Below are 13,222 nucleotides of genomic sequence, written 5' to 3' on the forward strand. Positions count from 1 at the left end.
CGGGAGTTAACGCAGTTTGAGCCAGCGGCTCGCATTTATAAGGCTCTGGGTTTGTGTCTACAGACAATTCACCCTCCTCCACTTCAGGAGAAGGTAGGAGAAATGACCGCTCTGTTGCAAAGCTGCCGTCACTCCAGTCATTCTTCATCTCTGCGACTCGCGAGTCAGACAGCTGTCAATCAACCTGTCACTGCGGGTCTCAGGTGCACGCCCTCCGCTCAGCCCCGGTTCGTCCCCTCTATCTCCACTGGGCTCTGCCCACTTTTCCAGCATTTTTTTTTAAATTGCCAGTGGGTGGAGTTAAGCTATGAGCAGGGGTTTAGTTACCCTTTAATATTTTTGATTAGATTCACAGCGCTTCACTTTTTCCACATTTTGTTATGTTACAGCCTTATTCCAAAATGGATTCAATTCATAATTTTCCTCAAAATTCTACAAACAATACCCTATAATGACAACATGAAAGAAGTTTGTTGGAAATCTTTGCAAATTTATTAAAATGAAAAAACAAAACAAAAAAAAAATCACACGTTCTTAAGTATTCACAGCCTTTGCCAAGACATTCAACATGGAGCTCCAGTGCTCCTGTTTCCACTGATCATCCTTGAGATGTTTCTACAACTTGATTGGAGTCCACCTGTGGTAAATTCATTTGATTGGACATGATTTGGAAAGGCACACACCTGTCTATATAAGGTCCCATAGTCAACAGTCAGAGCACAAACCAAGCCATGAAGTCCAAGGAATTGTCTGTAGACCTCAGAGACAGGATTGTATCGAAGCACAGATCTGGGGAAGGGTACAGAAAAGTTTCTGCAGCATTGAAGGTCCCAGTGAGCACAGTGGCCTCCATCATCTGTAAATGGAAGAAGTTTGGAACCACCAGGACTCTTCCTAGAGCTGGCCGCTCAGGCAAACTGAGCGATCAGGGGAGACGGGCCTTAGTCAGGGAGGTGACCAAGAACCTGATATTCACTCTGACAGAGCTCCAGCGTTTCTCGGTGGAGAGAGGAGAACCTTCCAGAGGAACAACTATGGCAAGCGTCATGTCTGGAGGAAACCAGGGACCACTCATCATCTGGTCAATACCATTCGTTCTTCGTACGTCGCTAACTCAGTTAGCTGGATTTGATTGTTGATGATTTGGCATGATCTTGGATTGTTTGGTTCTTCAAAGCTCATCCTGGACTTGCTGTCATAGCAACAGGTCTGTAAGCTTAAACCTGCTCGGGAGCAGCTTATTTCATGTAAACAGGATTAGATTGCATCTTGAGGTTATACTTAAAATCTGTCCCAGCCACTGCTACTTTATTACAAAAGTTCATTGATGGAATAATTACTTGATAATGTTATTGCAGTCTTACACACATGCTACAGTTACTCTGAGCCGTGCATTAATTTGAGTGATGACGGATATTATGGGAGTGGCTTGCAGTGCAGGATAAGCAGATAACTTGATCTTGAACTTTAATACTGTTATGTAACAAATCTGCTTCAAATTGACTTAAAAATTAAATGAATTTCTAATTACAACATTGAAATAAAAATGTAAAGGGTGTACAAATACTATAAAATCGTGAATATAAATAATTGGTAATCATGTTTTAAAAAAATATATATCTATTAGAACTTTTATGTTGGTTTGGTCGTTTGGCTGTTTCCTTATAAAGGTCCAGAAATTCGTGGGGCTTTTTGGTGTAATTTGTCAAGTTTTTTGCCAGGTGGCTTTTTTAATTAGGCATGATGTCATGACGTTGTCTTGACGCCAGCCAATCGCTGCTTTACTGATCGTGGTTTTGAGTATCGATGCATCTGCCCTCTTCAGGGAACACAAGAATGTGCAGAAATCTTAGATCATTTAATCCAGATATTTTAATCCAATCCGCAAATTCGTTTGAAGAACCAAACTAGCCAGAGATCAGTTATCAAGATTAGAAGATCTGGTTTTTGTTGGGTATTTGACATGAGAGCGAATGTTGCTCACTTGCAACATTTTATCATGAGTGTCAAGGCTTGATAAATGTCTAAAACTCTTCTCACACTGAGTTGTACGGCTTCTCTCCAGAATGAAGTCGCTCATGTTTTTTCAGGTGTCCAGACTGAGTGAAACTCTTGTCACAATATGAGCACTTGTGAGGTCTTTCTCCAGTATGAATTCTCTGGTGATGTTTCAGATAGACAGCTTTAGTAAAACTCTTCCCACACTCCAAACACACATGATCTCTCACTTCAGTATGTGTTTTCTGGTGCAGTTTAAAATAATAAAGACTTGAAAAACTCATTCCACAGAGAGAACACAAGCAAGGCTTCTCATCTGAATGAACATTCAAGTGTTTTTTTAGATGTGATGATGAAATAAATTTTTTACCACACTGATCGCAGTTAAATGGCTTTTCTCCAGAGTGAACGAACAGATGATCCCTGAGACCTTTGGTACATTTGAAACTCTTCTCACAATGAGTACAGTGGTATGGCTTCTCTCCAGTATGAATTCGCTCATGTTCTTTCAGGGATCTTGAGTGAGTGAAACTCTTGTCACAATATGAGCACTTGTAAGGTTTTTCTCCAGTATGAATTCTTTGGTGCTCTTTCAGATGGTGAGCTTCATTAAAGCTCTTCCCACAGTCTGAACACACATGATCTCTCACTTCATTGTGTGTTTTCTGGTGCCGCTTAAAATTTTCCAGCCTTGAAAAACGTTTTCCACATAAACACACATAAGGCTTCTCATCTGAATGAACATGTTGGTGTTTTTTTAGATTTGATAATGAAATAAAATCTTTACCACACTGATCACAGCTGAATGGTTTTTCTCCAGAGTGAACACGCAGATGATTCCAGAGAGAAGAGTGTTGAGTAAAACTCTTTCCACACTGAGTGCATGTATACGGTTTCTCTCCAGTGTGAATTCTCATGTGTACATTAAGGTTTTTTTTCCGACTGAAACTCACTCCACACTGAGTGCATGTATACGGTTTTTCTCCCGTGTGAACTCTCATGTGTACATTAAGGTCTGCTTTTTGACTGAAACTCACTCCACACTGAGTGCATGTATACGGTTTCTCTCCAGTGTGAACTCTTGTGTGTTTGTTAAGGCTTCTCTTATGACTGAAACTCTTTCCACACTGAGAGCAGGTGTGTGGCTTATTAGCTTTTGTTCTTTGAGTTGTGATGCTCTGCTCTTCCTCCTTTGCTTCATTCAGTTCATGTTTTTCCATTTTCATCTCCATCCAGTCTAAAATAAAAATATTATGTGGTCAAAATAATTTCAAGTGAACTCTGATTTAACAGAAGAAAGCAACAGAGTATCAATTATAGTTCTTTGATGTGCTAAAGTTTAGTTTATTTTCTTTCTTTTTAATCCATTTAAAAATGTGAATGACAAAAGCTATTCAAGATTATGACCATTTAGATCAGGGGTGGCGAACTCCGGGCCTGGAGGGCCACCTCCAACCCTGATAAAACTCACCTGCCTTTAGCTTTCTAGTAACCCTTCAGACCATGATTAGCTTGTTCAGGTGTGTTTGATTAGGGTTGAAGCAAAACTATGCAGGACAGTGGCCCTCCAGGACCGGAGTTCGCCACCCCTGATTTAGATGCATTTCCCGTACCTCTATTTTTCTCATTATATTTCACAGCCATCAAATCTGTTGAACTAAAGCATTGTTACCTTAATGTTTCTCAACAGTCAGCAATGAAGAATCAAGAATGGACACCAACCTGTTTGTTCCTCAGTATCTTCATGTTTTATTCTGGATGGTTCTAGATCACTCTTGTCTTCAATCTCCTCTTTAATAAACTCCATCTTTAACAGTCACACAGATTTCAGCTGCTACACCTGGAGTTTGTCCTTCTCTTGTAGGATGATGTGAATATTCCCAGTATTTATTGGTGAATTGTTGTGGGAGGGCCTTCACTGCAGGTGTGAACTGTGATCAATGTGTGATACTGACGCCCACAGGACCAGACCTGGAAAAATCAAAGATAAGTTACTGAACTCATACTGGATTACTTTAAAGCTCCTTATAATGCCATTTTAGGTCCATGGTCATTTAGATCATTGTCATTTCAGGTACTAGTGACAATGAGGCTCGAGGCGAAGCCAGGGGATCCTCTTTACTAGGCAGAGGTGGTGACGAGGTTCTGAGGCAGATCCCCACGTTATGTTGGAGATGTAGAAGGGCTTAATGGAACAAGCAGAGGCGTGGCTGAAGAACTGGCTGTTAGAGGAGGTGGGCGAGGGAGACTGGGAGAGATCACAGGAGATTCAGGGCTGGGCGGACCCAGCGGGGACACAGGAGATTCAGGGCTGGGCGGAACCAGCGTAGACACAGTGGGGAGTCAGAATGTGTGGACAAGCTTCCTGGAACAACGCGCTAAAACACAGCAACTAAACCCAATTAATTCACAACAATTTATTAAAACAGTGTTCTCATTAATGTTATGTAATATGACAGTCCCAATAATAGTTTATATTAATTGTGAATTGCTGTTTGAGCTGTGTGCACTGAGGCTGAAACGCTGAATGAACACTGGTACACTGAAGGTCTTTGCTTGCATGTTATTTAGCTCAAAGAGACGCATCCTATATGAGGTTAATAAGATATATACAAAATAAACATAATATTACAAATTATAAATGCACAAAATGACGCAAGACTGTGAATACATAACTCCGGAACACAAATTTTTCCTCGTGTAAGTAAATTTTATCTATAGAGTGCTTTTCACAGATAAAATCACATAGTGCAACCAAAATAATAAAACATTACAACAATATAAAAAATTTAAAAAGCCCCAAATTAAACCCAGTCAACTAAAAAGCTTGTTTAAATAACAATGTCTTGGGTTGGCTTTTAAAAGAATCGGCAGAGTCGGCCACATGGAGGAACAGGGGCAGAGCGTTCCACAGCCGGAAAGGACAGGTTCTTCAACGCTCATCCTGGACTTGCTGTCATAGCAACAGGTCCGTAAACTTAAAGATATTATCAAATCCATTATAAAACCCGGGGAGACCAAACAATCCAAGATCATGCAAAATCGTCAACAATCATATCCAGCTAACTGGTCTCTGGCTTGAGGATCGAAGGGCACGGCCTGGGGAGTAGGTGCACAACAAATCAGCAATGTATTGTGGGGCCTGACCATTTAAAGCTCTAAAAGTTAAAACTAATATTTTAAAATCAATATGAAATTTGATGCGTAGACAGTGTAGGGAGGATTAAATGGGTGGGATGTGTGTCCTTCTGCCAGATCCTGTTAAACACCTTTTGAACCATTTGAAGATGATTTAGAGCAGATTTAAAAAAAAACTAAAAAGAGAGTTACAATAATCTAATCACGAGGAACTAAAAGCATGGATAACTGTTTCACAGTTCTCGTGAATCCAAGTCTCGTCTCGTGAGCTAAGTGTCTTGTCACACCCCTAGTCATTATATAGATTTGGTTTTGGAGATATGTTTTGTAAAGTGATAGAAACCCTTTACAATAATGGAAGCTGTTCGATTAAATTAAAGAATGGCACTTCCCCAAGGTTTAGTTTATCTAAAGGAGTCAGACATGGCTGTCCCATATCCCCCTAATTATTTCTACTTTGTGTGCACACTCTCAAAAAAAAAAAAAAGAGTACAAAATGGTACCTTTTAAGGTACAAGTGGCCGACATTGGGGTGGTACCCTTAATGGTACATTTTTGTACCTCCTAGTAGAGGAAAACAATGGTATAATTGTACCCTGAGGAAAAATTGAGTACCTTTTTAAGGTACAGTTATACGTTTTGTTCCCCAAGGAATTAAATTTTACCTCCACTGTACCTTTTTTTTCTGAGAGTGCAGCTTCTCCCAACATTTATCTGTGAAAGCACTATTCAGTATCCGTATAGCGGATCAGGAAGTTATTATTAGTCAATTAGCAGATGACACCACCGTATACCGTTTTGGCAAGATTGCTCTGGCGCAGCTCAGCTCAAGAGAAACGGCAGCGCGCAGCGCACGTGAACTGATGTTCTCCTCCACCTTAAAACAGCGCAAAATAAACATGAATGAGCACATGAAAGTCTGTTAAAAGATAGAGTACAACTTACTGAAATCAATATCATGTCTCATGTAATCGCTCAATCAGTGTTTCAACCGCGGAAAGACGTCAGTAAAACAACTCGTAAACTATGTCACATAACGGTATAATCTACCTCAGAAAAACCATAGGCTATCCCGTTTCCATAAACTCGTTAGTCAGCTAGAAAAATGAACTCTAGAGAGAAGCATTTTGATAAATATATGCACCATATTACATATTCACTATAGAACTTTTTTTTTCTTCAATATTTCATGCATGTTTGAATTAATCTAGCACGTTTTCATGACAGCCACCATTTAAATGTTTATATTTCAAAAACTAAACGGAGTATAAATATGATTATGTTATATGTAAAGTTAATATTATAACTTTATTATTTAAAAAACATTGAGTGTAATTTAAGTGTTTGTACAAATCAGTTCATTTTTACCTTCAATATTATAGTAGGCTACAACTGACAACAACATTCGTTTACAGTATTAGTTGAGATGTGTGTACCTGATATATATCCAATAATCAATACTGAATCGAGCCATTCCCAAAAATTTGTGACAATTTATTTATTTAATTTAACTCATTGTTTTTTAATGACAAACAAAAGTTTTTCACTTTTCACAACTGTTATAACACTGGTTATTCAATAAAAAGATATTAACTGTTACTAAACTAAAATAAATTTTAATTGCAAATTGATCTATATCGTGATACGTATCGTATCGTGACATTGTTGGTGAAACACAGCCCTAATAAAAACGAAAAAAAAAAAGATTTAACGCATGGTTGCAGAGAGACTTGATCTTGAGAGGCAGAGCACTGCTTGCTAGAGCTGAGGGTATCTCCAGGTTTACATATGCTGCACTCTCTCTGTAAGTGGACAACAAAATATGTAGGTCTGTTCATTATGTTACAAAATGCATTATATTAAGAAGTCTGTAATAATGCATACATACTAGTATGGTGGGTTGGATTTTCTTTATTGCTCTTCTTTCAACTACACTTTGAAGGTGAATTGGATTAGACAGTTTTTTGTGTTATCCAAATTCAATTTGGAATTGTATCGAAAATCTTTTTTTTTTCTAAATTATGTGGTCTCCCTTTCCTATTGGTCTGCAATTATAATATTGCTAGAATTCCTTACAACTTATCTAAGTTCCATAAGCAAGCATTACTTGCATGGTCATTCATTTTTAACTTTTCCCCTCACCTGTAGTTTATTTGGAACAATTATTTGGAGACAGTTTAGTAATTGGTTTGAGAAAAAGATTTTGACTGTTTTCCAGTCATTTAATTCAAAAGGTCTTAATTATGAAGATTTGTTTTATGTAAATGTAACTTCCCAGTACACTGTAAAAAAAAATCAGGTCTCCAATTGAACATTTTCTTGTGAGCGATCACATCTAAATTTTTCAGTTGGCTAAATTGAATTTCTGTGAATTGATACAATTTAATTCAATTAAAATTCAAGAAATTCAATTTGGCCAACTGAAAATTTTAGATATGATCGCTCACTAGAAAATTTTCAATTGGAGACCTGATTTTTTTTTACAGTGTAACTCCCAAGGAATTTTCCATTGTAATGGATGCTATTCCTAAAGGAGTCAATATGCTTCTTAAGGAGTCTGTTAGATCATCTAACACTTTATCTGTTTCTTTTGCTGCCTTCACGTGCTATCGGAATTATCGTAAATATGAGTTTCCTAGGTAAAAATTGCACATGAACGCCCTCTGATGTCGTGTTTACCACTGGGAAGTTCGGAAATAATTTTGATACCCCAATTCCCGAGATGGGCGTGTCATAAGCTTTAAACATGGTGGCGGGGAGAACTACTGCTGTGGCAGGTGTGGTTTTATTGTTTTTTTCCCCAAAACAGCTAGGTCATCTTGTCTTGAAATTAATGTAGTACATATTTACATGTAAGAGTAATCATATGAAGCGTATTGTATGTTTGGTACACAGCGAAAATATCCTGCATTTTACTGAAATTACAGAATCAACAGAAAGCAGACTATCTGGAATGTTTTTATGGTTGTCAGTGCATGGGACGCTACATATGATGTTGGTTTTTAATACGATTTTCCCAATAAATAGGCAAGAATAACCTGGTGTCCACCATGATTCTTGTTCACTCCGACAACAAAGCACTTGAATGCAACAAGCTCGTAATCACGACTTCTAAAGTGGGAAATAGGAAATTTCCGATAGCACGTGAAGGCAGCATTTAGACCCATTTGAACTCCCAGGAGGAAAACTGTGCTCCTTCATCTCATAATTATAATATTAGATCTCTCTTTCAAAAGGAGCTAGAAACAATTCCATATGTTGTGTCATATTTGAAGAATTTTGTTGACCATATTGATTGGAAAAAAGTATGGACACTGCCTCTGAAATACATCATTTTCATTCAAATTGTTACACAGATTATTACAAAAGTGTTTTTGTTTTTTGTTTATTGGAAAGAGTTAAGTCAGATATAGACAAGAAAGTTGTTCTTTCTTTGCAGATTTCTGTCATTATTTAATATGGTCAGTTTTGCAACATGATTCAATTAAAATCACAGCGCTACATACCTGGCATGCTGGAGATCCTTTACTACATATGAATGATTCCAGATGTTATTTAATCATTCTTTAAGTAGCTTTTCTCTCCGTGACAACACAAGCAGCAGACTATACTGTTGTTAGCAGTTAGCACTAGCATTATCAACAAGAGGGAGGGGCTCTGATGTGGGGGAGAAACTGAGTAAATTCACACTTACGTAACACAACAGCAGATTCCACTAGGAGCAGGTACAATTCAGATATCTCAACATATCATTTTTCCTATAGTCGAAATTTATTTTTAATGTCTCTAATTACTTCTGTGCATGTCTTAAAATAGTATTTAGGCTGGTCAAAATGTATTGAGAGATATGTTTTCATGAAGAAACATTTTTAATTTAATGCTGGACTAGAATTCCAGAAAACATTCCAGATTTTTTTTTTTTTTTTTTTTTACATATTTAGAAAATAATTTAAAATGAACAACAATGCACCTATTGTCAAAAGAATACAGAAGAAGGGGAAAAAAACAATTATTTGCTAATGAGAAGGAAAGAGAGGAAAAGAGAGGTTCAATGATGGTTTGCTTTTATTGAGTCAGTTCGCTGTGGGGTGTAGTCAAACAGCCCTTATCACATGATCTAAGTTAGCTACTTTATCCAATGGTGAAGCCACACACCCTCATAGTAAGGCTCCCAATTAGATACATCACAATATTTGGCCGCCGATACGATATGTATTGCATTTTTTAAGAATTGCGTTTCTACAAGTATTGTGATTCAATATTGTAATGTATTGCGATTTTTTTAAACAATAGACCATTTTGAATCATACACTTACAGACTATACATGATGTCTAGAAGAGGCAACAAAATATTAACAAAAACAATCAAGTTTTATTTCAAAAGCATCATACATCACAGTACTACATTTTCTTGAATAAATTAAACAAATTTTTAACAGACATTTGTCGTCACCTAGAGATGAAAATGTAATCGATACAGTTGTTATTTGTAGCACCGTTTTCAAAAGGTGATAACTTTTTGATCACTACCGTAGACATCAGTATTTATTTTTGAATAATATAACTTGTATCCCATTATTTCTGTGATAATTTGAACTAGTGTATCATAGAAATAATGCTATTAGGTTGAAATAATGACAACTGCTCTCTGGATTCAGCGGCTTCACCAACACAGATTTGAATGTTGCTATAGGATTTTGTCAAAGGTTTAATAGAATTGTTAGAATTTAGTGGTGTTTGATTCTGATCTTCTAAAGATTAAAGGGATTGTGCAGCCAAAAAATACAAATTAGCCCACGATTTACTCACCCTCAAGCCATCCATATGACGTTCTTTTTTCAGACTAATACAATCAGAGTTATGTTAAAAAATGTCCTGGCCAATCCAAGCATTGTAATGTCAGTGAATGTCAGCCTAAAATCTGAAGCTCAAAAAAGTGCATCCATCCATTATTAATGTAATCCACACGGCTCCGGGGGGTTAATAAAGGCCTTCTGAAACTAATGAATCGGTTTTTATAAGAAAAATATCCATATTTAAAACTTTGTAAAGTAACATATCTAGTTTCTGACGGACCACCTTCCGTATTCAACTTATGAAACAAGTGTAGAGCCTGTGCTTAGTTCAAAACGCTTACTTAGCGTCCGATGTCATCATCATGACAGTTACGCTTTTTTTTGTAAGTTGAATACGGAAGGTGGTCTGCCGGAAGCTAGATATTTTACTTTATAACGTGTTAAATGTGGAGATTTTTCTTATAAAAACCCATCATAATAAGACCTTCTCTGCAAGAAACTCCCAGACAGGTGAATAGAGGTAAACTGGAACAAAACCCTCAAGGACTGAGTTTGGACAGCCCTGATTTATAAAGATATTGTGCTATTAGTACAAACTGCATTTTTTTAAATCTCAAAATTTACTTGTTAGGTATTTGATATGAAAACGATTTTTACTCACTTGCAACATTTTATCATATGAGTGTGAATGCTTGATAAATGTCTAAAACTCTTCCCACACTAGTGGTACGGCTTCTCTCCAGTATGAAGTCGCTCATGTGATTTCAGGTGCTGCAACCGAGTGAAACTCTTGTCACAATATGAGCACTTGTAAGGTCTTTCTCCAGTATGAGTTCTCTGGTGTTGTTTCAAATAGATAGCTTTAGTAAAACTCTTCCCACACTCCAAACACACATGATTTCTCACTTCAGTATGTGTTTTCTGATGCTGTTTAAAATAATAAAGACTTGAAAAACTCATTCCACAGAGAGAACACAAGCAAGGCTTCTCATTTGAATGAACTATCAGGTGTTTTTTTAGCTGTGATGATGAAATAATTTTTTTACCACACTGATCACAGTTAAATGGCTTTTCTCCAGAGTGAACGAACAGATGATCCCTGAGACCTTTGGTACATTTGAAACTCTTCTCACAATGAGTACATTGGTATGGCTTCTCTCCAGTATGAATTCGCTCATGTTCTTTCAGGGATCTTGAGTGAGTGAAACTCTTGTCACAATATGAGCACTTGTAAGGTTTTTCTCCAGTATGAATTCTTTGGTGCTCTTTCAGATGGTGAGCTTCAGTAAAGCTCTTCCCACAGTCACAACACAAATGATCTCTCACTTCATCATGTGTTTTCTGGTGCCGTTTAAAAAGTTCCAGCCTTGAAAAACTCTTTCCACATAAACACACATAAGGCTTCACATCTGAATGAACATGTTGGTGTTTTTTTAGATTTGATGGCGAATTAAAATCTCTACCACACTGATCACACTTGAATGTTTTTTCTCCAGAGTGAATGCGCAGATGATTCCTGAGACCTGATGTTTGAGAAAAACTCTTTCCACACTGAGTGCATGTATACGGTTTCTCTCCAGTGTGAATTCTCATGTGTACATTAAGGTGTGCTTTTTGACTGAAACTTATTCCACACTGAGAGCATGTATGCGGTTTCTCTCCAGTGTGAATTCTCATGTGTTTGTTAAGCTGTCCTTTTTGACTGAAACTCTTTCCACACGGAGAGCAGGTGTGTGGCTTATTAGCTTTTGTTCTTTGAGTTTTGATGCTCTGCGGTTCCTCCTCTGCTTCATTCAGTTCATGTTTTTCCATTTTCATCTTCATCCAGTCTAAAATAAAAATATTATGTGGTCAAAATAAGTTCAAGTGAACTCTGATTTAACAGAAGAAAGCAACAGAGTATCAAGAATCAGATCTTTGATGCGCTAAAATTTAGTTTAGTTTTTTTTCTTGCTAATCCGCTTAAAAATGAGAATTACAAAAGCTAGTCAAGATAATGATTTAGATGCATTTTCTGTATCTCTATTTTCTCATGATATTTCACAGCCCCCAAATCTGTTGAACTAAAGCTTTGTTACCTTAATGTTTCTCAACAGTGAATAATGAAGTATCAAGTATGGACACCAACCTATTTGTTCCTCAGTATCTTCATGTTTTATTCTGGACGGTTCTGGATCACTCATGTCTTCAATCTCCTCTTTAATAAACTCCATCTTTAACAGTCACACAGATTTCAGCTGCTACACCTGGAGTTTGTCCCTCTCTTGTAGGATGATGTGAATATCCCCAGTATTTATTGGTGAATTGTTGTGGGAGGGGCTTCACTGCAGGTGTGAACTGTGATCACTGTGTGATACTGACGCCCACAGGACAAGATCTGGAAAAATCAAAGATAAGTTACTGAATTCATACTGGATTACTTTATATCCCCTTATAATGCCATTTTAAAAGTTCTTCATTTTGTTTTGGAGTCTCCTGCAACAGGTTTAACACTTACATTTTCTCATAATATACATTGAACATCACCTCATCTTAAAGAGTCTTAAAACAGTTTGTTAGAAGATTCTGTCTCTTTAAGCCCCTCCTTTCCATAAGCCTGTTCTGCTCTGATTGGTCAGATGGCCCTATGATTGGTCAACTGCTTACAGTACACACACAGTTGATGCGTCTGTAAACCTGTATTCACAGAAAATATTCACATTTTCTGCCTAAATAAAAGCTCAACCTGAGTTTCTGTAAAAAGAAATGCTCAGGGGTTTATATCTTGCGAGAGAAATCAGGAAAAAAGTATTGAAATTTCCCTACTGTAGCTTAAGATAATATGCATTTTGATTTATTTTACAGTGCATTTGGTATACAATATATGGTTGGCAAATGTAATCTAGACTGAGGCACTATATCACAACTAAAAAAATGGTTGAGTTGACTTCAGGTACAAGTGACAATTACTTTTTTCTTTGTTTAATTAGCACACAGAACATGGGTTGAAGCTTTTAGTTTCACAATTTGGCTGCACAAATCGCACAACGCAGGAGATCAAGGAATAAAACTCTTTAATAATAAATTCAACAGGGAACACGGGAGAACACACCACATTCAAACATAGACGACACCGAACAATGAACAGGAAATACTGGGTTTAATGCTGCCTTCACATGCTACTGGAATTAACACATATACTAGTTTCCCAGTTAAAAAATATAACATGAATGCCCTCTAAAGTCAAAATTTGAATGTAATGAGCTCGTAATCACAACTTCAGAACTGGGCATTAATAAAAAGGAGAAGTA

The 13,222-nt window shown here is 37.1% G+C and overlaps 2 protein-coding genes across 3 annotated transcripts; both read right to left on the bottom strand.

Moving 5' to 3' along the window:
• Positions 1 to 472: 472 nt before the first annotated feature.
• Positions 473 to 8,781, bottom strand: LOC307129931 (uncharacterized protein). Of its 2 annotated transcripts, XM_079822730.1 has the most exons (3): positions 8,643 to 8,781; positions 3,721 to 3,969; positions 473 to 3,235 (listed from the first exon to the last, which is right to left on the bottom strand). In XM_079822730.1, exons 2-3 carry the CDS (start codon positions 3,803 to 3,805, stop codon positions 2,037 to 2,039), a joined length of 1,284 nt encoding a protein of 427 aa, XP_079678856.1. In that variant the 5' UTR covers positions 3,806 to 3,969; positions 8,643 to 8,781; the 3' UTR covers positions 473 to 2,036. The 2 variants fall into 2 exon arrangements, with proteins under 2 accessions (XP_079678856.1, XP_079678857.1); XM_079822731.1 differs by lacking the exons at positions 3,721 to 3,969; positions 8,643 to 8,781 and adding an exon at positions 3,470 to 3,607 and having other exon boundaries at positions 479 to 3,235.
• A 292-nt stretch (positions 8,782 to 9,073) lies between these two features.
• Positions 9,074 to 12,256, bottom strand: LOC307129943 (uncharacterized protein). The gene is made up of 2 exons (XM_079822748.1): positions 12,061 to 12,256; positions 9,074 to 11,761 (listed from the first exon to the last, which is right to left on the bottom strand). The coding sequence occupies exons 1-2, from the start codon at positions 12,143 to 12,145 to the stop codon at positions 10,653 to 10,655; spliced, it is 1,194 nt and encodes a 397-aa protein (XP_079678874.1). The 5' UTR covers positions 12,146 to 12,256; the 3' UTR covers positions 9,074 to 10,652.
• Between the last annotated feature and the right edge of the window lie 966 nt (positions 12,257 to 13,222).

Source organism: Gobio gobio (genome assembly GCF_949357685.1).
Source record: "Gobio gobio genome assembly, chromosome: 8".
NCBI lineage: Eukaryota > Metazoa > Chordata > Actinopteri > Cypriniformes > Gobionidae > Gobio > Gobio gobio.